The 27,287-nt window shown below is 39.4% G+C and overlaps 3 protein-coding genes across 3 annotated transcripts in view; 1 reads left to right on the top strand and 2 right to left on the bottom strand.

Annotated features, from left to right (window-relative positions):
• Positions 1–107: 107 nt before the first annotated feature.
• Positions 108–1,861, bottom strand: LOC119089252 (basic proline-rich protein-like). The gene is made up of 4 exons (XM_037211920.1): positions 1,830–1,861; positions 1,596–1,707; positions 1,003–1,526; positions 108–951 (listed from the first exon to the last, which is right to left on the bottom strand). Exons 1-4 carry the CDS (start codon positions 1,859–1,861, stop codon positions 108–110), a joined length of 1,512 nt encoding a protein of 503 aa, XP_037067815.1.
• On the top strand, positions 355–11,933 carry Sycp3 (synaptonemal complex protein 3). The gene is made up of 7 exons (XM_028880324.2): positions 355–457; positions 4,097–4,233; positions 4,601–4,664; positions 5,027–5,061; positions 7,717–7,834; positions 8,715–8,814; positions 11,740–11,933. The coding sequence occupies exons 2-7, from the start codon at positions 4,107–4,109 to the stop codon at positions 11,854–11,856; spliced, it is 561 nt and encodes a 186-aa protein (XP_028736157.2). The 5' UTR covers positions 355–457; positions 4,097–4,106; the 3' UTR covers positions 11,857–11,933.
• Positions 11,934–19,038: 7,105 nt separating this feature from the next.
• The window catches only part of Chpt1 (choline phosphotransferase 1), a 34,289-nt gene continuing 26,040 nt past the window's right edge, over positions 19,039–27,287 (bottom strand). The window contains exons 4-8 of the mRNA XM_028880325.1: positions 25,636–25,720; positions 24,136–24,267; positions 21,986–22,144; positions 21,478–21,603; positions 19,039–19,104 (exon numbers count right to left, since the gene is read on the bottom strand). Of these exons, the coding sequence (XP_028736158.1) occupies positions 19,039–19,104; positions 21,478–21,603; positions 21,986–22,144; positions 24,136–24,267; positions 25,636–25,720 (568 nt within the window). The remainder of the gene's footprint in view (positions 19,105–21,477; positions 21,604–21,985; positions 22,145–24,135; positions 24,268–25,635; positions 25,721–27,287) is intronic.

The following is a 27,287-nucleotide window of genomic DNA, read 5'->3' as shown; positions in this document are numbered from 1 at the left end:
GAAAACAAACAATCAAACAAAACCATCAGGAAGCGGGAGATGGACGGGCGACACAAATTCAGAACAGTTCCCGCACGCCCCTGAGCGGGGAACCGAGGCCGCCAGGGTCAGGCGGGGTGATGGAGACCGCGTTGGACGCGTCTTCCTCCAGCGGTTCGGAGCAGGACCCGCGGAAACGCCTCCCGGGAGGGGGGGGGGTGAGGCGACGTGTCCATCACGAGAGCGCCCCGCCCACCGCGTCCCTGCGGTTGGCCACAGCGTGGGAACACGCATGCGCCTGGAGAGCAGCGGTCCTGGCCACACCCCCCGCGGGGCGGGGCTAATGCGTCGGCGCGCGTGCCCACAGCTCCCAGCCAATCAGCGCGGAGCGCGGGCGAGGCGGCACCGGGTTTTCTCCCGCGCAAAGGCGAAGCTCTGCTCAGAGGCGTCGAGGCGTCGAGGCTGCGGGGCCGCCCAAGTAAGGGTGGCGCGCGGGGGCCGCGGGCGGGGCCTGTGGCGGCGGCGGCCGGGCCCGGGCGCTGGGCCGCGGGGAGAGCGGGGAGCCGGGCCCGGGCGCTGGGCCGCGGGGAGAGCGGGGAGCTGGGCCCGGGCGCTGGGCCGCGGGGAGAGCGGGGAGCCGGGCCCGGGCGCTGGGCCGCGGGGAGAGCGGGGAGCCGGGCCCCGGGCGCTGGGCCGCGGGCGGCACGGGAGGAGACGCCGCCGCCACGTGGGGCCAGACGGGCACGGCGGGCCTCCCGAGGGCAGGGCGGGTCACCAACCGTGGCCGGTGGGGATGGGGGGGGACGGCGGGGGGCTGAGGGGTCGGGGGGCCGGGGGCTGAGGGCCGGGGGTCGAGGGGCTGAGGGGTCGGGGGCTGAGGGCCCGGGGCTGAGGGGCTGAGGGGTCGGGGGCTGAGGGGTCGGGGGCCTGAGGGCCCGGGGGTCGGGGCCTGAGGGCCCGGGGGTCGGGGGCCTGAGGGCCGGGGGTCAAGGGCTGAGGGGTCGGGGGTCGGGGCCTGAGGGCCGGGGGTCGGGGGCTGAGGGGTCGGGGTTGAGGCCCGGGGTCGAGGGCTGAGGGCCGGGGGTCGGGGGCTGAGGGGTCGGGGGTCGGGGGTCTGAGGGCCGGGGGTCGGGGGCTGAGGGGTCGGGGGTCGGGGCTGAGGGGTCGGGGGGCCGAGGGCCCGGGGGTCGGGGCTGAGGGCCCGGGGGTCGGGGGCTGAGGGGCCGGGGTCTGGGGGTCGGGGGCTGAGGGGTTAGGGGGTCTGAGGGGCCGGGGTCTGGGGGTCGGGGGTCGGGGGCTGAGGGCCGGGGGTCGGGGGCTGAGGAGTAGGGGCCCGGGGGTCGGGGGCTGAGGGCCGGGGGTCGAGGGCTGAGGGCCCGGGGGTCGGGGGCTGAGGGGTTGGGGGGTCTGAGGGCCCGGGGGTCGGGGGCTGAGGGGTCGGGGGCTGAGGGCCCGGGGTTCGGGGGTGCTGAGGGCCGGGGTCGGGGGCTGAGGGGTTGGGGGCTGAGGGGTCGGGGGTTGAGGGTCGGGTGGTTGAGGGGTTGGGGCTGAGGGGTCGGGAGGTTGAGGGGTTGAGTGCCCGGGGGTCGGGGGGCTGAGGGTCAGGGGCTAAGGACCCCGGGGGTCGAGGGCTGAGGGCGGGGGAGGGTATGGGGATGAGGGCAGGGGGTCAGGATCGGGGGCTGAGGTTGCCGAGGGCTCAGGGCTCGGGGGCTGTGGACCCCAGGCCTGGGGGTCAGTGAATTAGAGGTGGGGTCAAGGGAGTTATTGGGGGGGGGAGCCTAGGAAATTGGTAGTCCAGGGCTGAGGAGGCGGGGCCTGGGGAGTTAGGGGTCAAGGGCTAAGGAGACGAGGAGGCGGGCCCCGGGGAGTTAGGGGTCATGGTAAAGGGTACTGGGGTCAGGGCTGAGGAGGGAAGTAGTGGTCGGGACCTAGGGAGTTAGGGTCAGGCTGAGGGAATTAAAGGTCAGGGTGTAGGGAGGTGGGGGTGGGGCCTAGGGAATCTGGGATTGGGATGGGGGTTTGGGATGGAGAAGTCTGATTTAGGGGCCAGGCCCTGAGAATATGAGGGGTTTGGGCATGGGATTGTGAGCTACGGTCTAGGGAGCAGGTAGGGGTTGGGCACCGAAGAAATTTGAGATCAGGGCCGAGGGCCTAGAGAATTAATTGTTGGGTACTAAGACAGTCGTCAGTTGGTGCTGAGGCAGTTCTGAGTTGAGGAGAGGGAATTGGGGCTAAGGGAATGAAGGATTGTGGGTGATGGTTTGGTCATGAGGGAATTAGAGGGTGATGGATTAGGTATGCTGGGGCTGAGGGCCCTCGGCATGGGGTGAGGGAGGGAATAGAGCATTCGTTAGAGGGGCTGGGAGCTGAGAGAAACCGGGTGAGGATGAGGGAATGAAGGAAGGTGGAGGGTGGGCCTTCGAGGAGTAGGTGTGAGGTAAGGGAAGAGGGGCGGGAGCTTGAGAGAACAAGGAGTTCAGTCAGGGCTAGGTTGTTGGAGGCTGAGGGAACTTGTGATTGGGCTAGAGAGTTAGTGATTGGCCCTGAGGGAATTGGGGGTGGGAGCCAAATTAATTAGGAATCGTGAGTGAGGGGATTAAGGTTTGTTGTGTTTGAGAGAATTAAAATTGAGTTGGGGAATGGCAGAATTAATGGTTGGTGTTGAGCGAGTTAAAGATTGGTGGTGTGGCAGTTAAGGGGAAGTTTAAGGGAAGTAGTGTTTGGGAACTGAGGGACTTATATGAGAGAATTGGGGTTTGGGGTGAGAAAGTTTTAGGGCTTGTGGGTGAGGCCAACTAGGGAGTTGGGGGCTGAGAGAATGTGCCTTTGGGGGGATAAGGGATTGGGTTTGAGGAAATGAAGAGTTCTGATTGAGAGACTTGGGGCTAAAGGCACTGGAGAGCTTCAGGAATTGGGGCTGGGGAGTTCAGTGAAAGGGGATGTAATGTGAGAGAAGGAAAGACTTGGAGCAGGGGTAATGAGAGCTGAATGGATGGAGGACTGAGGCGTGGGTGTTTGAGGAGTTGAGAATAGATAATGATGGGCTGTATGGGTGTGACTGAGGGGCTAGTGACACTGTAGGTCTCTGGAATGAGGGCCTGGAAGGAATAGAGGACTAGGGAGTGATAATGGGCTGAGGGGACTGATGGTTAAAGGAATAGGGGCTGAAAGAATAGGACTGGGAGCATGAGAACAAGGATTGGGGAGTTGGTGGACTGGAGGGGCTGGGAGCTAAGGGAATTAAGGCACTTATGACTGAGGGGGAAATGAGAAGAGGTCTTCAATGTGCTAATTCTGCCCACTCTGCAAGACCCCTTTCATTTACTTTAATATGCATACTATGGAAGTTTTATAGGGGTATTACTTTCCCAAGGTCTAGAAGATTTTCTCTAAAGTAGGCTCTGAAGTACTGCAATGCCTGGTGTGTGACACTTTTTTTTTTTTTTTTTTTTTTGGTTTAGACAGTCTCGGTGCTGTAACCCAGGTGCTGAAACTCCTTATGTAACCACTGTGCATTTTATGCCTGTGTTTGTGCAGTGCTGAAGATGGGACTCAAGGCCCCCTGCATAGGCACTATATAACTGAGCTACATTCCCAGTCCTGTAGAGCTATAGATTCTAGATTTATATTGCTACACCAATTTTTGGGTTGCTTGTGATTTGTCCTGTTGGTAACCATGATTTCTGAGATGCAAACTTAACCAAAACTGTCTGACAGGTAGGGCCAAAATTCAGATCTAGTAGCTGCATGCAAACAAACATATTTGGAGTCAAATGTTCAAGCTATCACTTGAACACTGGTGTTTTTCTTCTTTTAAAATATATAAATAATAAACTATTAACTTTTGGTACAACAAAAAAGGAAATCAGGCTGGCAAGGTGGCCCAGTTAGTAAAGGTGCTTGCTTTCAAGCCTCACTTTAGTCCTAATCCTGAGGACCCAATTGGTAGAAGAGAATTGACTCCTTCAAGTTGACTCTGCCCTCCATATGTTCCTCCCCCCAAATATATATATAAAAAAAGTTTACTTAAATGATGTCTTTGAATTCAGACAGTTTGAGAGATTTGGGGGGGGGGTGCTGTTTGTTTTTTTGTTTTTTTGTTTTTCTAAACAAGGAAACTAAAGATGGTGCCTGGTGGAAAAAAGCTTTCTGGGAAATCTGGGAAGCCATCATTGGTGGATCAGCCTAAAGCCTTTGACTTTGAGAAAGAAGATAAAGATCTGACTGCTTCTGAGGAGGATGTTGCTGATGGTAAATATCTCTAATGTTGGGTATTAACAGTGTCCTAGAGTTCATTTGTTTTGAACCCACTACACTTAAAACTGAATAAAATAAGCATTTTCACATACTTTCTCATCAGATCTTCATATCTCTATATCCCTTATCTTTGCAGTGTCAATAACTTGACAAATATAGTGCATGACTTGGTTTGACCTGAAAATTTGCTTCTATAAAATGGTTTGTGAATTGTGATGTGATTGCATTTTTCAGAGAAAATGGTATATTTGCATATCTGCTTTTAAAATTTGTTACAAAACCCTGAAAGAACTGAAAATAGACTCCATTAAAACTTACCAAAATAGCATACTTAGTTTCAAATTTTATTTTGTTAATACAGAAAAGATTCCGGTAATTGAAAAACATGGAAAGAAAAGAGCTGGAGGAATAGTTGAAGATGTGGGGTAAGATGTTAAATTTTACACACACACACACACACACACACACACACACACACACACACACTAAGCACTTTATGTGGGTGTTGAGATACGTATTCATGCTTGCTGAATTTAACTGAGCTATTTCTCAAGCCCCAAAGATGTTTACTTTAGAAAAATTTACTTCAGTGTATCTAGCAAGTAGTGATATAAAATACTTGATATGTGGTATTGTGAATCTCTAATTAAAAGTTTTTTGGTTTTTTTTTTTTTTTTTAAATTTTGATGGTGCTAGGGATCAAACCTAGGGCCTTATGCACATGGGCAAATGTTCTGTCGCTGAATTACATTCCTGGTCTTAATTTTTTAAATGTAATTTTTCACAGAGGTGAAGTACAGAATATGCTGGAAAAATTTGGAGGTATGTTTTTGGGAGATAATTTAAAGAACATTGTTTAAAACTGTATAGTGTGAATAGTGTTTAATGCCTTGTTCTCATTTATAGGGTTATACATAAACATGATTTAGCATCGTAGATTTTTCTGTCTCTTTTGGGGTTTTTTAGGTTTTTGGTCGGGTTTTATTTTGGTTTTTCGAGACAAGGTTTCTCTGCCTCTGCCTCCCAAGTGCTAGGAGATTTTTCTTTCTTAATCCTTTTTCATGATATGAAAAGTTAATGTACTTTTAAGAATTTTAGAAAAATAGAGAGGAAAAGTTTTTTCTACTTTATTATATTCACAAAGTATGTCATTCACTTACTTTTTAGGACTCTTCTTGTGCTCTTTCCTTTATGGGAAAGGATATAAATTAAAGCATCATAAGAGAACTGTTATTTTTATAATAATAAATTATGTAATTGAAAGTAAATGATAACTTTTCCAGCCATTAAGAGATTTATAATCAGAGCCAAAGACCTTAAGTTTTAAATGTTTTTGTATGAGTTTAATTAGAAGACAGCACTCTGCTTATTTGCTTCTCTTGAGACAGGGTCAGGCTGGCTGCAACTTGCTAGTTAGTCCAGGCTTCCCTAAACTGGGCACCGCTTTAGCCTTGTGGGTGCTGGGGTTACAGGTATCAGTCACCTTGCCTGGTTTAAGAGAATACTTTTTTTTTTTTTTTTTTTTAACATTTTGGGGAGAGAGGTAGGCAGCATGTCATGATGCATCTGTGGAGGGCAGATGACAACTTGCTGGAGTCTCTTACCTCCTACCATATGGATGGATCCTGGGAATCATACTCAAGTTGTCAGACTTGGCTGCAAGCACCTTTACTTGTTGAGCCATCTCACCAGCCCCAAAATACTTTTAAAAAAATTTGTTTCCTATAAGGATTATTCATACTGTTTAGTCTTTTTTTTTTTTTTTAATCTTTAATAATTGCCCTATTTGGTAGTAGCAAAATGCTTATTTTCTGGTTTTTCAAGACAGGGTTTCTTTCTCTGTGTAACCCTGGTTGTCTTGGAACTCACTCTGCAGACCAGCCTGGCCTTGAACTCACAGAGATCCATCTGCCTCTGCCCCCCAAGTGCTGGAATTAAAGGAGTGTGCCACCACACCCGGCAAATGCTTGTTTTATAAACTTACTATAAATGCTGGAAATGCAAATGAATATTATAGTTACACCATAGTCATCAAAGGTAACTTTTATGGCAAAAGATAGATACATAGTAAACATTATTTGAGGTATTAAGTGTTTTATGAACTGCCATACTTATTAGTGATAAAAAAATGCCCTATAAAAACTGTGAACTGGGCTTCGTGGCACACACCCAGCTCTTGGAAAGCAGAGGCAGGTGGATCTCTGAATTCAATACCAGCATGGTCTACATGGTGAGTTCCAGGCCAGCCAGGACTGTGCCATGAAACCCCATCTCAACAAAACAAAAAAAAAACCCAGTGCACAAAAAATAATCTTCTGCCGGGCAGTGGTGGCGCACGCCTTTAATCCCAGCACTCCGGAGGCAGAGGCAGGCGGATCTCTGTGAGTTCAAGGCCAGCCTGGGCTACCAAGTGAGTCCTAGGAAAGGTGCAAAGCTACACAGAGAAACCCTGTCTCGAAAAACCAAAATAACAATAATAATAATAATAATAATAATCTTCCATTAAAATATTAAAAGGTATTCCAAGATGCACTATCTAAATAATACACTAAGACTGCTTTTTTAAAAATGTTTAATGGTATTGACTTATTTTACAAATTTTATTAGTAATTCTTTGGGATTCTTTAATATTTTCTGATACAGTCCTAACAATTGTACTCTAAGTATGGCCTATCAAATGGAGGGTGTACTATAAATTTAGAAATATTTAGCCTTTACTAGCATTTATTCATAAGACTGGCCTTGACCTTTCTTTTTACTCATTCCTTATCATCTGTAAATTTTAAATTTACCTTCAGTTATAAAAATCAGAATTGAGATAAAGTTGGATGTCTTACATATTTTTTTATTCTAAAACATTTAAGACCAAAAATGTTTTGAGAATTCAGCCATTTTTGGTCTCATAATGTTTGCATAGACTTTATTGGCTTAACTTCCCTAGTCTGAAAATCCAAAATCCTAAGTGTTCTAAAGCACATGTTTTTCAAATGCACATGTTGGTGCTATTTTTAAATTAAAATGTTTTAATTTAAATTTTATGATTATGTGTGTTTGAGTGTGATGTGTGTGTGGTTAATATGTTCTATGGCACCTATGTGCAGCTCAGGTCACAGGACACTTGGGAGTGGATTCTCCTTTTCCACTATGGGAGATGACATCTCTCAGTTTTGTCCCTTCCACTGTGGATTCCCAGGATCAAACTTAGGTTGTCGGGCAAGTGTTTGTTTTTGGGTTTGTTTGGTTTTTTTTTTTGTTTGAGACAAGGGGTCTGTATGTTTCCTTGCTGCCCTAGAACTCACTATGTAGACCAGGCTGGCCTACAACTCAGAGAGACCACCTGCAGAGCTCTGCCTTCAAGTGCTGGGATTAAAGGCATGTGCCACCATATTGTTGAATTAACCCATACTTACATTTAATTGATTATATGGAACAAAATCATTTTCTTCAACATTAAATTTGTTTTTATTTTCAATATAGCTGACATCAACAAAGCTCTTCTTGCCAAAAGAAAAAGAATAGAAATGTACACTAAAGCTTCTTTCAAAGCCAGTAACCAGAAAATCGAGCAAATTTGGAAAACACAACAAGAGGAAATGTAAGGTTTTAAAAGAGCTATATCTTTATTAATTCTTAGTATGTCCTGGTGCAAATCATGTATGGAAGATAGCATCATCTGCTTATTTAGTGAAAATGCTTGGCTTTTTTTTTTTTAATCAAGTAGTCCTATAACCTTATGTCTTCAAAGAATTGAGATGTTTCTTAGAAATCAGTGAATATTATTTCTCTTTTTAAATAACTGAGAGGTTATTAAATTATATCCATTATGGAAATATGTTAACTTGAATAAAAGATGTAGGTGTTGTAGAAACTATTGTTAACTGTGTGAAAAATGTAGAAAAATCCAGTTTTTATATTGTAAATAACTTACACATTTTAACCAATTTGACTATTTCTTCATACTAAATCTTTGCCATGCCAGAATAAGGGGAGGGGCAACCTAAGCGAAATTATTTATTTATTTATTTTGAGGTAGGCTTTCCGTGAGTAGTTTTGCGCCTTTCCTGGAACTCACTCTGTAGCCCAGGCTAGCCTCGAACTCACAGAGATCCAACTGCCTCTGTCTCTGCCTCCCAAGTGCTGGGATCAAAGGTGTGCACCACCACCGCCTGGCAGAAATAATTTAATCTCTTTATCAGAACTATTAGATTCAGTAGGAAAAATGAAAAATTCCTTGGAGATTAAAAGTGAATTTTTCTGGAAAACATAAAATAAAACTTCCTTAGTTTTCAAGAGCTAAAGCATGTGAGAAGACATCTGTTAGGGAAAAAAAATACTGAAATCAACCTAAATTTTCTTATCAAAATATTTAACCTATTGTTTCCTTTTTCTAGCATAAAATATGTGAATTGAATTTGTTTTGAATGGTATTTTCACACTGGTATGAAATTTGACAGAATTCATTGGTTTTTTTACAGACAAAAGCTTAACAGTGAATATTCTCAGCAATTTTTGAGTGTGTTGCAGCAGTGGGAACTGGATATTCAGAAATTTGAGGAACAAGGAGAAAAACTAACTGTTAGTATTACAACTGACTTTAGTCTATTATAATTAGTCTATTATATTATAATTAGTTTATATTATATATTATATTATATTAGTCTATTATAATTAAACCTCAAGTAGAAATGAGACCCTGGTCATATTTTATGTCCATGGAACTAAGATAAGTTATATTACCCATTGTTGGCTACATATTTTAATATTGCCAAATCATAAACCACAGAAGTATAGGTGCATACAATATTCCTAAAAGCATTGGTCTTAATAGCTGATATCCTTGCATTTTTAAGTAAAAGAAACTTGTCAATGGATAAAAGAATTACTGGATTTGGGGGGTAAGTTATCTTTAGACAGTTGAATTGGGGGTGGGGAAGGGTTGCTTATTTTAGTGTCATCTGGGCTCTGCTGCTAAGCCTCTATGAACTTTCAATCTACTAAATTAATTCTCCCAGGCCTAAACCTACTACAAATTAGTGACTGCATAGACTGAGACAATCTTTCTGAATATCTTTGCAGAAAATTCACGTGGCAGAACATCATTAATCTAGTTTGGATCATTTGTTCATCCCTAACCAATCAGTGTTTACTTGTCCCCCTGTCCCCCCGCCCCCCATGAGTGCTGGGGAATGAATCTAGATGCTTTGTGCAGCCTACAAAAACATGCTATCACTGAGCTATAACCCCCATGCAAGAATATGGTTTATGAATATCCAGGTTGTATTATTTCTCTATCTCCCCTGGTGATGGAAGGCAGTCCCCGTCATTCTTTTTTTGTTTTGTTTTTCTGAAAAAGGGTCTCACTGTGTAGTCCTGGCTGGCCTTTAATTCAGAGCTCCACCTGCCTCTGCTTCTCAAATACTGGGATTAAAGGTGTGACAACCATGACCAGCTGTTTCACTTTTTAAAGATTAAGTGAAAGAGCATATTTATGTGCTGACAGGAATCTAGAGGAAGAAATTTATTTCTGGTATTGAAGATTGAACCTAGGCCTCAACTGTCCTACCACTACACTATATGTTCTCAGTCCTCGTTTTCACCTTTCATTTTGAGACAAGATCTCACCAAGATACCCAGACTATTTTTGTACGCTATAGTCTATGTAGGGCTTCAATTTGTGCCCTCCTGCCTTAGCCTTGAAAGAAGCTAGGGTTATAGGCCTGTACCACCAGGTCTGGCTACAAAGAGAAATTCAACAGTAACAGAAAGGGGGAAATTGCTTAATTCTTGAGAATGGAAAACACATGAAGGTGGACTAAGTACAGTCATCCCTAGAAACAAGAAATGGAGTATACGAGTACAAGTAGATATAGATAGATGGGTGATAGATACAAATGGTGATGAAAAACTGTTCTCTTTGGAGTCTGTTTTATTTAAGTAAGGTCATCAGATAGTGAATTGGAGTCTGTTTTATTTAAGTAAGGTCATCAGATAGTGAAAAGTAATACCACCATGAGTGAAAAGTAATACCACCATGTTAGAGTAATTACAGTTGAATTTTACAAGATAGGGATTTATCCAAGTAAATGTGACTAAGAAGGTGACAAGGTGTATATGCAAAGGAGTATTATACAACTTAATCTGGGAAATACAGTAAAAAGAAGAATGCAATTTTAGTCCTGAACTAAGATTGAGCTATAGTACTAAAAAGTAAGCCAGAGTAGTAGGCAGGCAGTGGTTGACTATACAATATGCTGGAGAAACCATATGTACAATTAGAGCCTGGATTATAGTAACCTATTTGGAGCCAAATTCTGCTTGAACATAGCTGTGAAACAAATAATTTACTGTTATGTTTCAGTTTCCTTCAGCTTTGGATGTAACTGATGAATACCCATGCCAAATAGTTGTAGAGCACTGAGTTCATATGTGTGTGTGTGTGTGTGTGTGTGTGTGTGTGTGTGTGTGTGTGTGTGTGTGTGTTATGTACTTAAGGGGCTCAAAATAGTTAATATAGTACACAATATATTTTGTTATTACAATACTATAGAAAGGTTATACCATTTATAATGGCAAAACTAGAATATAAGAATGTAAGTGAATGGATTAGGAGGCTAGAAGACAAAGCCATTGGTGGAGAATAGATTAAGGAACTAAAAGAACATTTAGAAATCATCTGTGTAAGACGTTGAAATTACTAAAAATAAGATAGTCTTGGGGCTGGGGATGTGTATCAGATAGTAGACTCTAGCATGCACAAGCCATGTGTTTGATCCCCAGTACTTCATAAACCAGGTGTGGTTTTCACTTTCCACTCTGATGACTTACTAAATAAAACAAAACATGCTTATAATCCCAGCATTTGTGAGGCAGAGGGACCCAGCAGTTCAAGGCCATTTTTGACCACATAGTAAATTTGAGGCCAACTTGAACCCTGCCTCAAAACCTTGAACACTGAGATTTCCTATTCAATCTTTTATGGTGCTTTATGCCTGTAATCCCAGCTACTTAGGAGGCTGAGGTAGGAGAGTCAGTCACAAGTTCCAAGTCAGGCTGTGCAACATAGTGAAACCTAGTCTCAAAAAGGGGCTGGAGCAATGCCTCAGAGGTAAAGAGCTGTTACTGCTCTTGCAGACTAACAGGGTTTCATTCTCTGCACTCAGATGGTAATTCATAATTGCCTTTAACTCCAGTTTCAGGGGGTCCAATACCCATACTATACTCAGGCACACAAAATAGTTAGAAATATTTATCCTCATTGACTGATAGGATTATTATAGTGCATATTAGTGGTAAAAAGTACTTAAACCTAGTCATAATAGTTGTTAAAATACTAATATTAACCTTAAACTGCCTTTAAGTTTAATATGGAAGTATTTTGCTAAATTTAAAAATAAGGGTCTGATAGAGCATAGAGCTTAAGTGTTCGCCTAGCATGCATGAAGCCCACAACAGCAAAAACACCAATCATTACTACAGGGTTTTTTTTAAATGTGTTTACAGAATCTTTTTCGTCAACAACAGAAGCTTTTTCAGCAGTCTAGAATTGTTCAGAGCCAGAGACTGAAAACAATCAAACAGCTACATGAGCAGTTCATAAAGGTGAGTTACACATGGTAACATGTTTTTGTTGTATGTCTTTTTGTTTTTGTGTTTGTTTGAGACAGGGCTCACTTTATAGCCTGGCTACCCTGAAACTTGCTATGTAGACTAGGCTGGCTTCTAACTCACAGAGGTCCTCTTGCTTTTCTTCCCAAGTGCTGGGATTAAAAGAGTACTCCGTATCCTTTTTAATTTTATATTGTTACTAGTTTGATAAACTAGTGAATGATAGTACGCATGACGGAACCAATCTCAAATTTGGTAATAGCTAGATTCAATTTAAATGACATAATATTCGTAATTACCTCTGGCAGGAGTTCGACGAATTGTGGTTCAATTTATGTCTTTAATGTTCTCTATATAAGCATTTTGTTTATGTTTACATAGAGAACTCTTAAGGACTGAGAAGGCAAGAGGAAGTCTTCCGTGTAGTCTTATGATTATCAACATCTCTTATCACCCTTAGTCTATTAAAACTCTCAACTGATTTCTCGTTTCCTATCACATTCCTTCAACTCATTGGTGATTTGTTTTCTCTTACGAGTTCATGCCGGGATGACTAGGTTTGGGCTTTGTTGTGCTGAAACCTCCTTCCTGGAGGTTGTGCTTCTACTGTTCTATTTTTTGGAGGTTTTTAGGAGATTTGGTTATTTTTGATGCTGAGTAATGATGTGGTCTCATGCCATTGCTTTGCACGAAAACACTTATCTCTAATGCTCTTAATCATCATGATCCTATGTATCTTCCAACTTTCTTAACAATCATAATTGCTTTCTGCTGAATCCATAGTATCTTACGTTAATTATCTCATGATCTGTCAGTATTTATTATAGACCATGCTATAGAATATATATCATGGGATAAGCTTATCATTTGAGGATAAATTATTTCCTTATTTTGGTTGTTGCTGTCATCCTTGTTTAAATGTGAGTGATATAAAGTGGATACCCCGACTGGATTATATGGCGTGATACTATATCATAATAACGTTAGAATCTGAAGTGCCCAGAAGGGTGGGGATGAGGTTTTGCATTCCTACTGTAAGCTATTGAGGGGCATGAGTGTGCATTTTCCATTCGTTGTTTTTATAGAACTTATAAGTTACGTTATTTCTGTGTTTTACATAAGTTTTCTGATTGAACAATGCATGTATTTTACTTTTTTTTTAGAAGTTTTATACACAGGAGAAGTATATCTTTAAACATATTAGGCACTATTTGTTATGAATTGTGAATATTAAGAAATTATTTAAACTTTGTAGCTAGTGTTATTTTGCTACATTCCTGCTATTTCCAGTAGAGATGTTAGCGACGAGGCCAGGCTGGATTAGAGAGTTTGACGTGAAGCTTCTTGCGTTGGTTAATTGAGTCATGAGATATCTCTTTCTAGAAGAGGATATCAAAATTATAATTCTTATAGGCAGTTAGATATCAGTCTCCTAGGCACACTCACATCGGCAGAGGAGAGAAGCTGCCAGATACACGCGAGCATTGATCTCTACATCCATATTGTGTTGGACTCTATAAGTGATTGTTATCGACCCGAGCGAGCATGAGTACCCTACAATGATAGTTGGAATAGGCTAATAACAATTTGCTTTGGAGAACACTAATCTAAAATAATATTTTTTATATGATCTTGAGAAATGATCATTCCATACACGTTCGAATATTTTATTCTCTTTCCGTCAGGTATTCCAGTCTACTCACATTTAGTGCTTTAGTTATTCTACCAAAATCAGTGCTTTACGCATTATACACGCTATGTGATTTATTAGAAACTTAGGACAGAAATTTATGCAAATATGGTTCTTATCAGCTTTCTACTGTCTAATTCACGTTTCGGAGTTCATATGTTTTTCTCTTCATTTCTTGCACGACAGGATCACATGCCTTTGGTGTTTCTGTCCCAGAGCCTACTCATGACACTTCCACAATTCATCTAGTTTTCACCATCTTACGTATGTTCCACGCTCTCTCTCCCCCAATTTATCTTTTTAACACCTTGACCTTAATATTTCATTAAACTATTATTTGGGGCAAAGATGCTACTATTGTACTTTATATAACTGCAGCTGATATATGTAGATAATATTTACCTTACTTGTTTATAGTGGGAAACTCTATAGGTTACTTTGTATATGGAGTTTTAATTAGACATGCGGGGTTAAAATTTATGATGTATTTTATGGTTTATTATTTAGGAGTTTATAAACTAAGGTTATTTCATACTTTTGGTATTGCGCCAACCATATTATAGTATCACTCAGTACATTTGAACTCATGTCGATTACACAAGTCTCACACGTTACCATCAGGGACAAACGCTGACCACCTCTTCACACTGAATCGTTCTTAGAGTTCATAGGATGGAGATGTGCTGACGCAGATGCAATACTAATACAGAAAATCTAATTTTTACTTGGGGCATGGGGATATACTCTCAGTTACATCCGAAAGCAAGACGTTGAACACTTAAAAGTAAAATGTAATTTATGGGCTTTATGCCTTGAACGCTTGTTCAAAAGAGGTCTAGAATGAATTTTTGGCTGCAGAGACTTGTAATGATTCTATTTATTCCAAGATGCTGCTTACAATTATATATGCGATTTATTATGAGAGCACTGAATGTTTTTCATTCTTAGGGCTGAATAATGGTTAATTTTCATAACATTTAACTTAAAAAATTCCACTATAGCGTTTTCTCACTTATCATCTCTTTCATGAAACAGCAGCAGCAACGGTAGACTTTAGCATTATTTGTTACGTAAAGACTCATCTTCAGGCTATTCTTCCCTTATTATGGTTATCTCATGTCTAGATCTGGTGAAATTGTAATACGCTATTATCTTTGTAACCTGATTAGTATTATTATTCTGTACACTGATTAAAATCATTAGCTATGACATTGCCTCTTTTAAGACATTTTTTATATCAATTGTACTATTGACTATATGCACTTCCCATTAAGTCATTTAGCTTTATTTAACCACTGTGGAAGATCTTATTATGATTGCGCTGTTATATCATCTTCTAATATATACCACTTATACAATGCTGTGTATAGGTTAAATGCAGTTTTCTCATTATACAATTATACATCTGTATGCAATCCCGTCAGATATTAAAACTTAAATGATTTAAAATTAATAACACGGTCTCTGGCTATTTCAACGTGAGTTGAAAGACTTTACTTCTTACTTTAACAGATAGACTTCTAAGACAGGTTATCTAAATCCAGTTCCAGTATATTGTGATGGGTTCTTTTGTCTTTTTCATAAGCTATGGGATACTCCAAGTCCTACCATCATCTTTCTGTCCTCTTCCCCAAGGGATCTAATAGTGCTATCCTATAGACTTTTGGCAAGTAACGTGAGATCCTTGAGTATGTTCCTTCCATTCTAAAGAATTAAGCAATTTCCTCAAGCCTCTTCACCGCTTATGATCACGTAACTCAGATGTTGACACTGTTGTAAGTTCCACTACTTCTCTTTGTCAGCACGTGGCATTCAATCGGAGCGGTGAGTTCTCGCCTTTAAAAAGGAACTAAGACATATCACTCAAGGCCTAAAGAGAAATCTGTTTTATTTGTGTACATGAGGCTGTGTACTGTTATACTAATATAAACAAATACGCCCATCTACACTGCACTAAATTGCCGTTCAAAGAACTGGATGCTATACTACTATGTGATTTGTCTCATGAACAGGTTGTTAATTAAAAACGGAAGGAGCGTGTACGTGTGTCGTGGAGAGAATAATAATAATTGATGTAAGTGAGTAGGCCTATAAAAACTCAGGTTATATTGCAGCACTACTGTAAAATATCTTAAAGTATATCCTAGAGTTAATTTAAAATTATGCTCTTATATCTCTCTTAGTATTCCTGTCATAGGCAATATTTCATAATATTTCCAGTGATCCAAATCACAATGGACTAACACTATATTCTAATTCGGGATGGTCTGTACATCATAAATGACACAAATGCCCTTACTAATGATGAGATTAGCATTCTACCTTAAAATAGATACACACAGAGAGCCAGCTGTTATTGGAGTTGTTTCAATGGTCTACCTTTAAGTATTTTCACTATGTCATTGTTTTTCAAAATATTGGAGAAGAGTTGAGCTGGAGTTGCCTCTGGATTTTCTCTATCTTTGTAAGCCATTGCAGGCATGTAAACTGATTGGACCGCACACTTTTTCGCTGTAGATTACGCATATACAATACATAGTACCAAACTTCGAAAACGCTGATTGTAACTTCTAAAAGTGAGCACTTTTCATTACACACGAGAAACTTAGAAATCTCTTCAATGTATAATATATCACTGATTGAACCTTGTCTGGAATTAATCTCACTCTATTCTTTGAAGTCAGATTAAACTTACCCTAGTTAATTTGCTAGAATTCTTGCCCATGGACGGTGCTTCTATCAGTGAAAGCTATTATGCGATGTGTAACAACGAATTATGTACATCAACGCATTTGAAGAAAGCAACTCAAGTGCTCCTTTTTGTTCAATACACCCAAAACACCTGCTTTAAACAGATCTTATATAACAGTCTATATAGACAATTTATCATTCTCACTCCTTTACCTATTCACGCCATTTGGAGGGACGAGTGTGGAGAAAGACAGGTTGCAAGGATTACGTTATAATACATAGGAGGTGTGTTTTAGGGGTGGGTTGGTGAAGGGATGCAAAAATGGAGTGTATTCTCCCAAAAAGCCTAGATGAGAGAGAGAGTTGGAGATTCGAAGTCCGAGGGCCGCACCATGACTAAGCCTGTTACAATTTTCTTCACACTTAGACATGATGTCTGCAACAATATGGAATATAACAGCACATTAAGATAATCGAGTTCTCTATCAGATCATACTGTTTCAAATCAGAATCTTTTCAAGTATAATGAGTTTTTAAGCTGGCTTCATTGGACAGTAAAGATATGGCAATAGAGTTAATAGTGGCCTTACTGCCAGCAAGAGAATGCATAAATTAAAGCAACTCAGAGGGCTTTTCTCCTGTAATTTCACCCAATATCTTGTCTAATTAATAGAACCTATATTTGTATAAATATATCCATATACTAAAAATCTCCTTTCTTCCGCCTTGGAAAATACCCTATTATAAAAGTACTCATTGTGTATTTTTGATTATTATTCACTCAATTATTGGGCACATAAAGTTATATGCCTATTTTAAACTTTTTTTTAAATGAAAATGCTAAGGATATAAAAGAAGGTCATAATGGGTAAGACCCAAATTGAGCTTTTAGGGAAGATTTGCTGTAATGCACAACGTCTAGTATTCATATGCATGTTAGATTTTTCTAAAGGATTTTTAGGGCAATAATAAAGAAAAAATTCTATAAATTGTCGTATTTGCTTCATCACTAGATATAGGGTAGAAATATAAGCTACATGTTAGTAATCTCTATATATCCTAATGGTGTTACGATGTAGTATAAATGAATGCAAGAAGCTACCATCTATTGAAAGGTTAATTCATATAATTTTTTTATCTAGAAGTTTCAATCTAAATATTTCTGATAATTATTTTAGACTTACATTTTATGTATCCTATCCTTTGGACGCTATAAGATTATACCATATTATTTTTATTCACATGGAAGTGATTTATTATCTTACTAGTTACGGTATTAACTGCAGTTAGGTCTACACCATGCTCTTATGCGTCTCTCACACGTGTTCACCATATATAATTGTCAAATCGCGTAGAGTATAACATCCAACGAGATTTCCTTCTTACCTGAAGCTTAGGAAAATATCGACAAAACATTCACTCAGTCCACTTAGGCCACTGTATTATATTCACTGTTTAAAGTTCTTAGATAGTAGACTTTTTTGCTTAGAGTATAAATAAAAAACCTACATTTGCATATAATTAGCTATCAGTCAATTTTCATTCTCATTTCACAACCAATGTGTGAGAAGCTGTATATAACCATTATAACAATATCTATACTACACTACAAATTCAATGTATATTCATCTTTGACGTCCAATTATCCTAGTGAATTAATGTGTGAATATCAATAAGCTTTTATATATTAATTTTGTGAAGTAGAACTCAACATATTTTCAGAGAGCTGTATTCATCATCAAGTCTAAATTTGTTCATCTTTGCCCCTAAGAAAGCAGAGATAGATAGCTATTTTTTCTCTCTCAAGATTGTCTCTTGAAATGACTTTCCTTTGGGTATATAATACTCATAATTGGGCAAGTGCTAAATACTCTATATTCTGATAGGTTAATTAGTTTGTGTACGACACAATGAAGTAGATCTTATCTTAACAATTATTGGGGTTCAATTTTCTTTTACTGGAGTTTTCCACTTGGTATTTTCATATTTCATTATTTTTTTGATCTTAGTTGCTATTCATACAGATTTTTACCTATTTGATAACTGATGTCAGTGATTTAAATTAATTATGGCGTTACTCGGACGAGAGAGGGTGAGTGGTCAGCATACTGAAACGCCTTTTGAGATCCTCAAGCAATTTGGGAACTGCCTGAGAATCATTATGAGTGTCATTGTACATTGTGAAAACATCAATACCTTTAAGTTCATGAGGAGGACCTAATAGACTCACTGTGGCTAACGGACTGAGTCTCTCTGCATAGGGAGATTTGCTTCGACACCATAGGATACACTACTGCTCACCCGTACCTCCTCTTTTCCTTCGGGCTAACATAAGTTAACATCTCATAAAGCTTGTGAACCTGAATTTTGGAGCTTAGGGTGTTGCCCGTTGCCTCCTTGCCACCTTATTCATTGGGCATGGCAAAAGTCTTGAGAATATTTAGTAATTGTATAAGGATAAAAAGGTCAGTCTTGAAGATCAAATTTTTGCAGGTTGAAAGCACTGTGTAAAGTTATTTAAGGCCAAAATCAAAAAGAAACTTTTATAAGTATTATCTAATATCATATAAAATGACGCCATTTTTTTGCGATTATGAACAGATATTTGCACAAAGGCTTCTACCAAGTCTAAAAAAACATATTATCAATCACCCCAAATTCAATTGAAGAAGTTATGAGAATAATATACTTGATGTTAAAGAAGTTAAATTCAAAAGAATTACGGTAAATAAAACTATGGGGATTTTATATATATGCCTTTATTAGTTCAGGTCTAAATTTGCTAATAAATCTTCACTTTGATTCATTAGATATCAAGATTTATAGGTGTCCAGGCACAAAGAACTAAAGTATATCATCATATCAAATGAAGAAATGACCTTTGGAAGCAAAAAAGAAAATATAAAATGGGTTATGGTTCATCTTTTCTAAAAATACAATTTTTATATCAGCCCCAACTTGCTAACTTAAAATACTGTATTTTAGAGTACTCTTTATACCTCTTATACTTAAATCTTACATCCTTAGTGGGTTGCTTTTTTTTTTTTTAAACAGAGTCTTGCTATATAGTCCTGGTTGGTCTTTTAGTCATTAGCCTAGGCTGGCATTTAACTCATGTCACCTCTCTTGCCTCAGTTTCCCAAGTACTGGGATTACAGGCATGTGCCACAATGTCTAGATATTCTGGGTATTATAGAAATTGAAACATAGGTAAAAAGACTAAAGTACAAATGCTCTAAAGTAGAGGAACTTAAGTTGTTTTTCATATAATTTCAGTGGCTGCCCTTTAAGCAACCGCTGTCCTAATCTGCAGCTACCAGCAGTGGTTAGACCGAAAGGGCAGCAGCTACTACGGGAATTCTGTTCCCTCAGGTACTGCCCTCTGAAGGCCACTAAAGGAAACTATCTAAATCCCTACCCCTCTAAAGAACTCAGGATTTAAAGGCTGAGTGAAATTCTGCTAGCTAACCTCTCCTTCTCCCCAAAAACCAGCATCCTTCTGCTCCGCCCCCACTTAAGAACCCTAGCTACACGTGGTTCCTCCCTACCATTTCCTATCAGCTAATTGCTGATTCAGCCTCCTGACTGCAGGTTAATTTAATTTAAACAAATGTGACACATCTTTGCGTCATTAAGCAAATATTCCACAGCATAAACAAATGTAACACATCCTAAATTAATATTCCAACACACTATCTTCTGACTCTACACTCTCCCAACTTTATGCCATTCAATGAAGCCACGGATTTCCTATTAGAATAGGTTGTTGACATATTTTTATTCCTTTGATATTTAAGAACCTAAAAGGCCTAGAAAGGAAACTAGTCAAGGGAAGCATACATCAAGTTCCGCTGTATTAAAAGATGAAAAGGTCTATGATACTGCCTAGAAATTAAAGAGTCAAATACTATCTATCCTTCAGAAAATAAAGCCTAGAAAAAGCTTTTAGAAATGGAATTCTCACCCACAGGAAAGGCTCCTTTTTATTTACTTGGAAAAATCTATCATGCTCTTTATATCTCTGAAAGCTTTCCCCTAAAGATACCATGGACCATAGATGTTCTGTTTGACCCATGTTTTGTGTATCTAAATTGTCTTTCACATAGTGTTTTTAAATAAAAAAATTAACATTTTCAGTTCATCAGACTGCTCTATTGTTGGTGTAAATCAGGCCAATTACTATTACAAATAGGCGCTTTAGCTAGATGGTGGTGGTGCACACTTTTGATCCTAGCACTTTGGAGGCAGGGGCATGTGGATCTCTTGAGTTTGAGGCCAGCCTGGTCTACAGAGCGAGTTCTAGAAGAGCCAGGGCTACACAGAGAAACCCTGTCTCAAAAAACCAAAACAACAAAAAATAGGCGTTTGATTTTTCCCCCCATTTTTGGGGGAGGTTCTGGCCATATTCAAGGTTGCTTACCTCAAACATAAGCTAGTCTTCAAATCTTATCCTGAGACATGTTACATCTGTTCTGTTTCTCCAACACTAAGTGCTAACACCAACCCCATCCAATTGGCTTGTTACCTGATAGAAGCTGAGGATAACTTTAATAAGCCTAAGTAAAGTTGGAAAGTCGTGGGCAAAGTGGAATGTTTTTTTAAATGTCTGTTCTGATTTGGGGGAGAGAGAAGAGTTATCTTTAGGTACACAGCTGAATTTCCATGATCTAGGTTGTTGGAAGCCTGACTTCTCAGATACGCCAATCACTTCTACTTCTACACATACTATAAAATGATTCATAGATTAAAAGTAAATTAAATTTGGGGCTGGAAAGATGGCTCAGAGGTTAAGAGCACTGGCTGTTCTTCCAGAAGTCCTGAGTTCAATTCCCAGCAACCACATGGTGGCTCACAGCCATCTGTAATTAGATCTGGTGCCCTCTTCTGGCCTGCAGTCATACATGCTGTATATACATAATAAATAAATCTTTTAAAAAAAAAGTAAATTAAATTTAAACATACAGAGATACTGACTATATATCATACATAAATATATAGTCTCATTGAAAATGGTTCTTAAACTTTGAGCCGGCATATTAAAAGCTCAAATGTGGGCTGGAGAGATAGCTCAGAGGTTAAGAGCACTGACTGCTCTTCCAGAGGTCCTGAGTTCAATTCCCAGCAACCACATGGTGGCTCACAACCATCTGTAATGAGATCTAGTGCCCTCTTCTGGCCTGCAGTCATACATGCTGTACACATAATAAATAAATAAATCTTAAAAAAAAGAAAAAAAGCTCAAATGTACTTACCATTGCTATCCATAGAACAACATATTCATCTACAAAATTATTAAAGTATTGGTCTAAAAACAAAAGACCCGGACCAACAAAGACAGTATCTTGAAGATAGAGTTCACTTTTCGTCATGTGAGCTATCTATAAAAATGCAAATAAAATAATTTCACTATTAAGTTTTAAATGTTTTTGCTCTAACTTTCAGGACACATTTATGACATTAATTCACTATTAAGACAAGTCTACTTCATTTCATATTTGATAAAGGAATATTGAATGTACATCTCAAGTTCATGAGCAGATAGCTTATTAAAAGTCCTAATATTTAAGTTCCTTGATATCAGAAAGTTATACTTGACTATTACTGAGGAACAAAGGAATTGACTATACTATTAACTCATAGTTTTACCTGGAACACAAACAGCTATTTGTTGTAAAGGAAAACCAACATTTTGTAAGAAATTGTTTCCAGCTTTGTGGAAGGCTATACTATTTATATATCATGAATCATAAAAAAACTTACCACCAATTTTTGTGCAACTTTAGCAAAGACACATCCGAACATTAAGGTATAAAGGCAAGGGTGTTTTTCAAACACATTTGTTGCAGACTTTTTATAGATCATTATTGCCAATATAATGATTAATCCTATGTGGAGTCCAGGTGACAAGACACTGGTACCCTAAGGGATAAAAGCAAAATACTTAATCACCACATTTTAACACTGCACATGTTATATTACATGGCAAACATTGTCATTTTCTGTTTTATTATAAGGATTCTAGACTAAAAATTTTATTTTGAAACTTTGTTCTTAATTTCTTCAAAAATGAAAATTAATGTCATCAAAAGGTAGTATAAAGTATGACTGATAATAAATGTAGATCTGTGAATACAGAAAAAAGATATATAACAGCAGATCATAATGTTTCACAAAAACCATGTTGAAAAGCACCAATAAATTCTCAAAGGTTAGCAGAGAAAACCAAAACATGAGTCTTTATAAGCAGATCAGAATCTGCACATCTAAATGAATTTTATAATTTGCTTTTGAATTATAAATGATACATTAAAATTTAAGAATCAATTATGGGAGACTTTTGAAACTGTCTTGAGAGCCAATTTACAAGTGATGGGAAAATGAGAATTCCTGTAACTAAAAATACTGTGTCTCTCTTGGTAATTAAATCTTGTTCTAGCTGGTAAGTGTGAAGTTGGTCTGGTCTACACAGCAAGTTTCTGGACTTCCAGGGTTACATAGAGAGACCCTGCCTCAAGAAAACAAACAAAAAATTAAACCTTGTTTTAAGTCAATAAATCCTTTACGGACAGAAATTTTTGAGTCATAGAATGCAACAGTTTAAAGTAATTCTTAAAAGCCATTCTAATAGTTTTATTATAAAATGTCATCACTTGAATAAGTACTATCTTCTTATGGTCAACTATCTTGAAGATATTATTAGACTTTTTAAAAATGGAGATATCACATTTATTTAAAAGTATCTGAAATTCTATCTTTATTTTCCTTAAAAGTACTGACTTTTTCAAACGAATGGAAACACATGAACTATGAACCAATAGCTGAGGAGCCCCCAACTGGATCAGGCCCTCTGGATAAGTAAGACAGTTGATTAGCTTGATCTGTTTGGGAGGCATCCAGGCAGTGGGACCGGGACCTGTCCTCAGTGCATGAGTTGGCTGTTTGGAACCTGGGGCTTATGCAGGGACACTTGGCTCAGCCTGGGAGGAGGGGACTGGACCTGCCTGGACTACCAGGTTGAACTGAATCCCCAGGGGAGTCTTTGCCCTAGAGGAGATGGGAATGGGGGGGGGGGGGGCTGGGGGGGGGCTAGAGGGGGGAGAACAAGGGAATCCGTGACTGATATGTAAAATTAAATTAAATTATAAAATAAAAAAAGAAAAAGAAAAGAGTGATAAAATAAAAATATTTTTAAATAGAAAAAAATACTGACTTTTTAAAACAAATACGAATAAATCTACAAATTATGATAGCATAAGCAAAGTATAAAGAACACAAAGACAGGCATATGTACTCAAGAATTGAGGTTAAAATTTAAATCAAAATCATTAGAGTACCTTTAAGTAAATTTCAGTAAAATGTCAATACAAATTTATAAGTAATAAATTCTCCCATCTATGAAACCTTTGACCTTTGGCACCTTTCCTATCATTCAATCAAGATCCCATGCTCCAATCTCCTTGATGCTGGCTTGATCCAGGCACAAAATGAAAGAAAATGAACGGCACTGATGATGACTATGGTTATTATGTGCAAAAATAAAACACTACAAGAAAGAAAAATGCTTTAAATCTAAGCTTTTTTTTTTTTTTTTTTTTTTTTGGTTTTTTTCGAGACAGGGTTTCTCTGCGTAGCTTTGCACCTTTCCTGGAACTCACTTGGTAGCCCAGGCTGGCCTCGAACTCACAGAGATCCACCTGGCTCTGCCTCCCGAGTGCTGGGATTAAAGGCGTGAGCCACCACCGCCCGGCTCTAAGCTGTTTTTTTAAATGCTTTTGTGTTATGTGTCTAAAATGAACTCTTCAAGGTAACTGGTTTCTTTCTCCATTCTTGAGTTTGAGGTATTTGGATATCTTTTATAATGAAAATTTATTATATATTAATATTGAAAGATGATGAAAACAATGTCTTACTGCAATAGTAGATCCATTCTTGCCAACACCACCATGGAGGATCACATGGAAATAATTTGAACAGGAAAATATTGCTCCACCTACTACTCCAAGAACTGGAAAGATCTTCAGTTTTATTTCTAGAATAGGTATCTTTAGGGGTAGAGGAAACAAACAAATCATTAAGAAAATTGAGTTTCTCTCCCTACTAAATAGAAAGAAACATGACCTGGTGGTGTACAATAGGCTATCCTTTTTCGCAAAATCAAACCTCAGCTTCTGCAATAAGAACTGGAACTTTTCTAGGATTGCTTTACTAACTGAAAAAAAACGAATCGACAAATCAGTTCAGTCTGTGTAGAGGATCATAATCAAATAGTTCGTTTCACAAGCCTTATCTGACTTAAACATGAAAAAGGATAGTTCACTGCAATTCAGCAGCTCCTAAAAGGCAGCATCACAGAAAAGGCAGACACAGCGGTCTGCACTCTACATGTGATGAATACCGTGTGTGCATGCAAAAAACTGTGTAGTTAAAATATCCAGGATTAAACCTCCAGCAATATATTTACCTGTTGGTCAACTGTTGCTCAAGACAACTTCCAAAGGCAGCAAAGGATTTAAAAACAGTAACAATGAATTGCTAGGTGCTATAGCTAGTGTATTTTGAAAATAGACTTCGAGAGATGATACCAAAATCTATGGACATTATAGGTTAACAACTAAATGTAGAAAGCAATCAAGTATCATAGTTTGTGAGACCAAGGTGTGTTCTTTCCTCATGCCATTGCCGAAAAACCCTGAATGAAACAAATTTAAGCTTCAGTTACAAACTGAAGCCACCCACACCTGACTCAGTGACTAGAACCTGTCAGCTGCTTCTTGGTCCATGTTCAGCATCTGGTGGATTCAGTTCAACAGTGGAATATCCTTGATTGTATGGTTCAGATGGGAAGGAGTCAGAATGTCTTGAGGAAAGTATGACTACTTGAGAGTACGCTGAAAGTCTGTGTCTGAGCTTGCAGGTGTGAAGTAACTGAAGATGTGAAATAGTTAAGTGCTACAGGAAACCTTCCCATTGTTTTTAAGTAAGACTTGATTTTTAAAAAGTGTGTGTGTGTGTGTGTGTGTGTGTGTGTGTGTGTGTGTGTATGTATGTATGATGTATAGGCATTGAGGCAGAGGATATTTAGGGACAAATTTCAAATATATTTTACTAATTGTTTTAAAAATATTTGTTTTATGTGATAAATTCTGCCCTAGGAAAGGCAGTTTCAATAGATTTTATTCTCTTTTGTACTAGAAAAATAGGGACATTTTCTATGCAATAAAACATTCATTACAGAAAAAAAAGTCATGTAAACAGAGCATATAGGATATAAATATTATCAAATGAAAGAAAGCTTACAAAAGAGAATGAATTAACTATAACTCCAAGGATTTCTAAAGACAGGCAACAATCTACTATCTTCCTATGTACATAAAAAGCACTTAAATGTAAATTTAAACATTTAGATTTACCGTATAGTCCCACATTGTTGCTCCTCCAAATGTAGACAATATAAAGATGATCACTAAAGCTACCTGAATCTCAGTTACATCCACTCTACAGAAGAAGAACAAAGAGCAGGTAAGTGTCTGTAAACAAAGTTCTTGAACATGAACTGAGTTATCACACACCATTCTATGGCACAGATGTAAAGAAATCATATAGACCTGTTGGTTTTCAGTTTTTTACGCCCATCACTAAATTCTGTATCAGCTGACTGTGCTAGGTAGAAAAGAACATTTGTTCTCACACAGGTAAATACCAGTATAGGCAGACAAAAATTACCGTGTAACATGTATCAGATTGCAAGGAGTTACTGAAACTACAGAAACAAGAGACTTACTCTCTACTTGATGTACTTGTGTGGTTTGAATTTTTCAAAAGAAGTGTTAGTCTTAAAAATCACAAAAGACTCATAAAATACACAAATAATCATTATGACTTAAGGAAAATTATTATTATTGTTGTTATTACTGGTAAGTATGACATATAAGTGCAGGAGCATGTGGAGGTCATAGGACAACCTTAGGCACTGGGCCTCACCTTGCATCCTTTTGGAAACCAGTCTCTCTGTTATCTGCTGCTGCACATGCCAGGCTAGAGAGCCTGCAGGTTTCTGGGGTTCTCCTCTCTTCACCTCCCATCTGGCGATGGAAGCACTGTGACTACAGACAGCTGCTGCTCTGCCTGGCTTTATGTGGGACCTGGGATTTGAACTCACACCCTCATACTTGTGCAATAAGCCCTTTACCCACTGAGCCACGTCCCCAGTCCTAAGGCAAATTCTTCCTCCTCCTCCTCCTCCTCTTCTTGGTGATCAGGGTTCACTTTTTTAATTACATTTTTAATCCAATTATTTAATGTGTGTGTGTGTGTGTGTGTGTGTGTGTGTGTGTGTGTGTGTGTAGGTGTATGTATGTAGTGTAGTGTATGTGCCATGGAAAAGAGAAAACAACCTGAGGAAGTCGGTTCTGTCTACCACGTACGTCCCAGGAATCAAACCCAGGTCATCAGGCTTGGCAGCAATCACCTTTACCCACTAAACCATCTTGTCTGTCCCATTTTTTTAAATTTATTTTATTTTATGTGTACGGGTGTTTTGCCTTCATAATATGCACCATATGTTTGCCTTGTGCCCGTGAAGGCCAGAAGAGTGTCAGGTCCCTTGGAAGTAGAGTTACAAATGGTTGTGAACTGCCAAGCAGGTGCTGGAAACCAACCTGAGTCCTCTGGAAGAGCAGCCAGTGCTCTTAGCTGCTGAGCCATCTCTGCAGCCTCACCTAAGGCAAATTCTTATACCTTTAAGTTAATTTCACTTATGAAGTAGACAGAATTCTAACAGCTTTCCTTATTAAGTTACCAATGCCATAGCTTTTTGGTTTCTACAGATGTATTTTTGCCTCATATATAGACATGTTTCAATTTCTCTCAAACAAAGGCACTAACCAAGCAACCTGAGTCCCTCTGGTATGTGCTCCAAACTGTAGACCCTCCCTGCTCTCAGGAAGAAGTTCAGGGACTGAGAGACTAGTCCACCCTGGTAATCTCTCCCTCTCTGCAGATGCACACTCTTTAACGAACTGTAGTCCGGCCGTTGGCCCCAATACTCTACTGAAATCATTTA

The sequence above is a fragment of the Peromyscus leucopus genome, chromosome 18, assembly GCF_004664715.2.
Source record: "Peromyscus leucopus breed LL Stock chromosome 18, UCI_PerLeu_2.1, whole genome shotgun sequence".
In the NCBI taxonomy this organism is placed as follows: domain Eukaryota; kingdom Metazoa; phylum Chordata; class Mammalia; order Rodentia; family Cricetidae; genus Peromyscus; species Peromyscus leucopus.
Note: the sequence above shows the minus strand (reverse complement) of the source record. Positions and strands in the feature narration are given on the sequence as shown.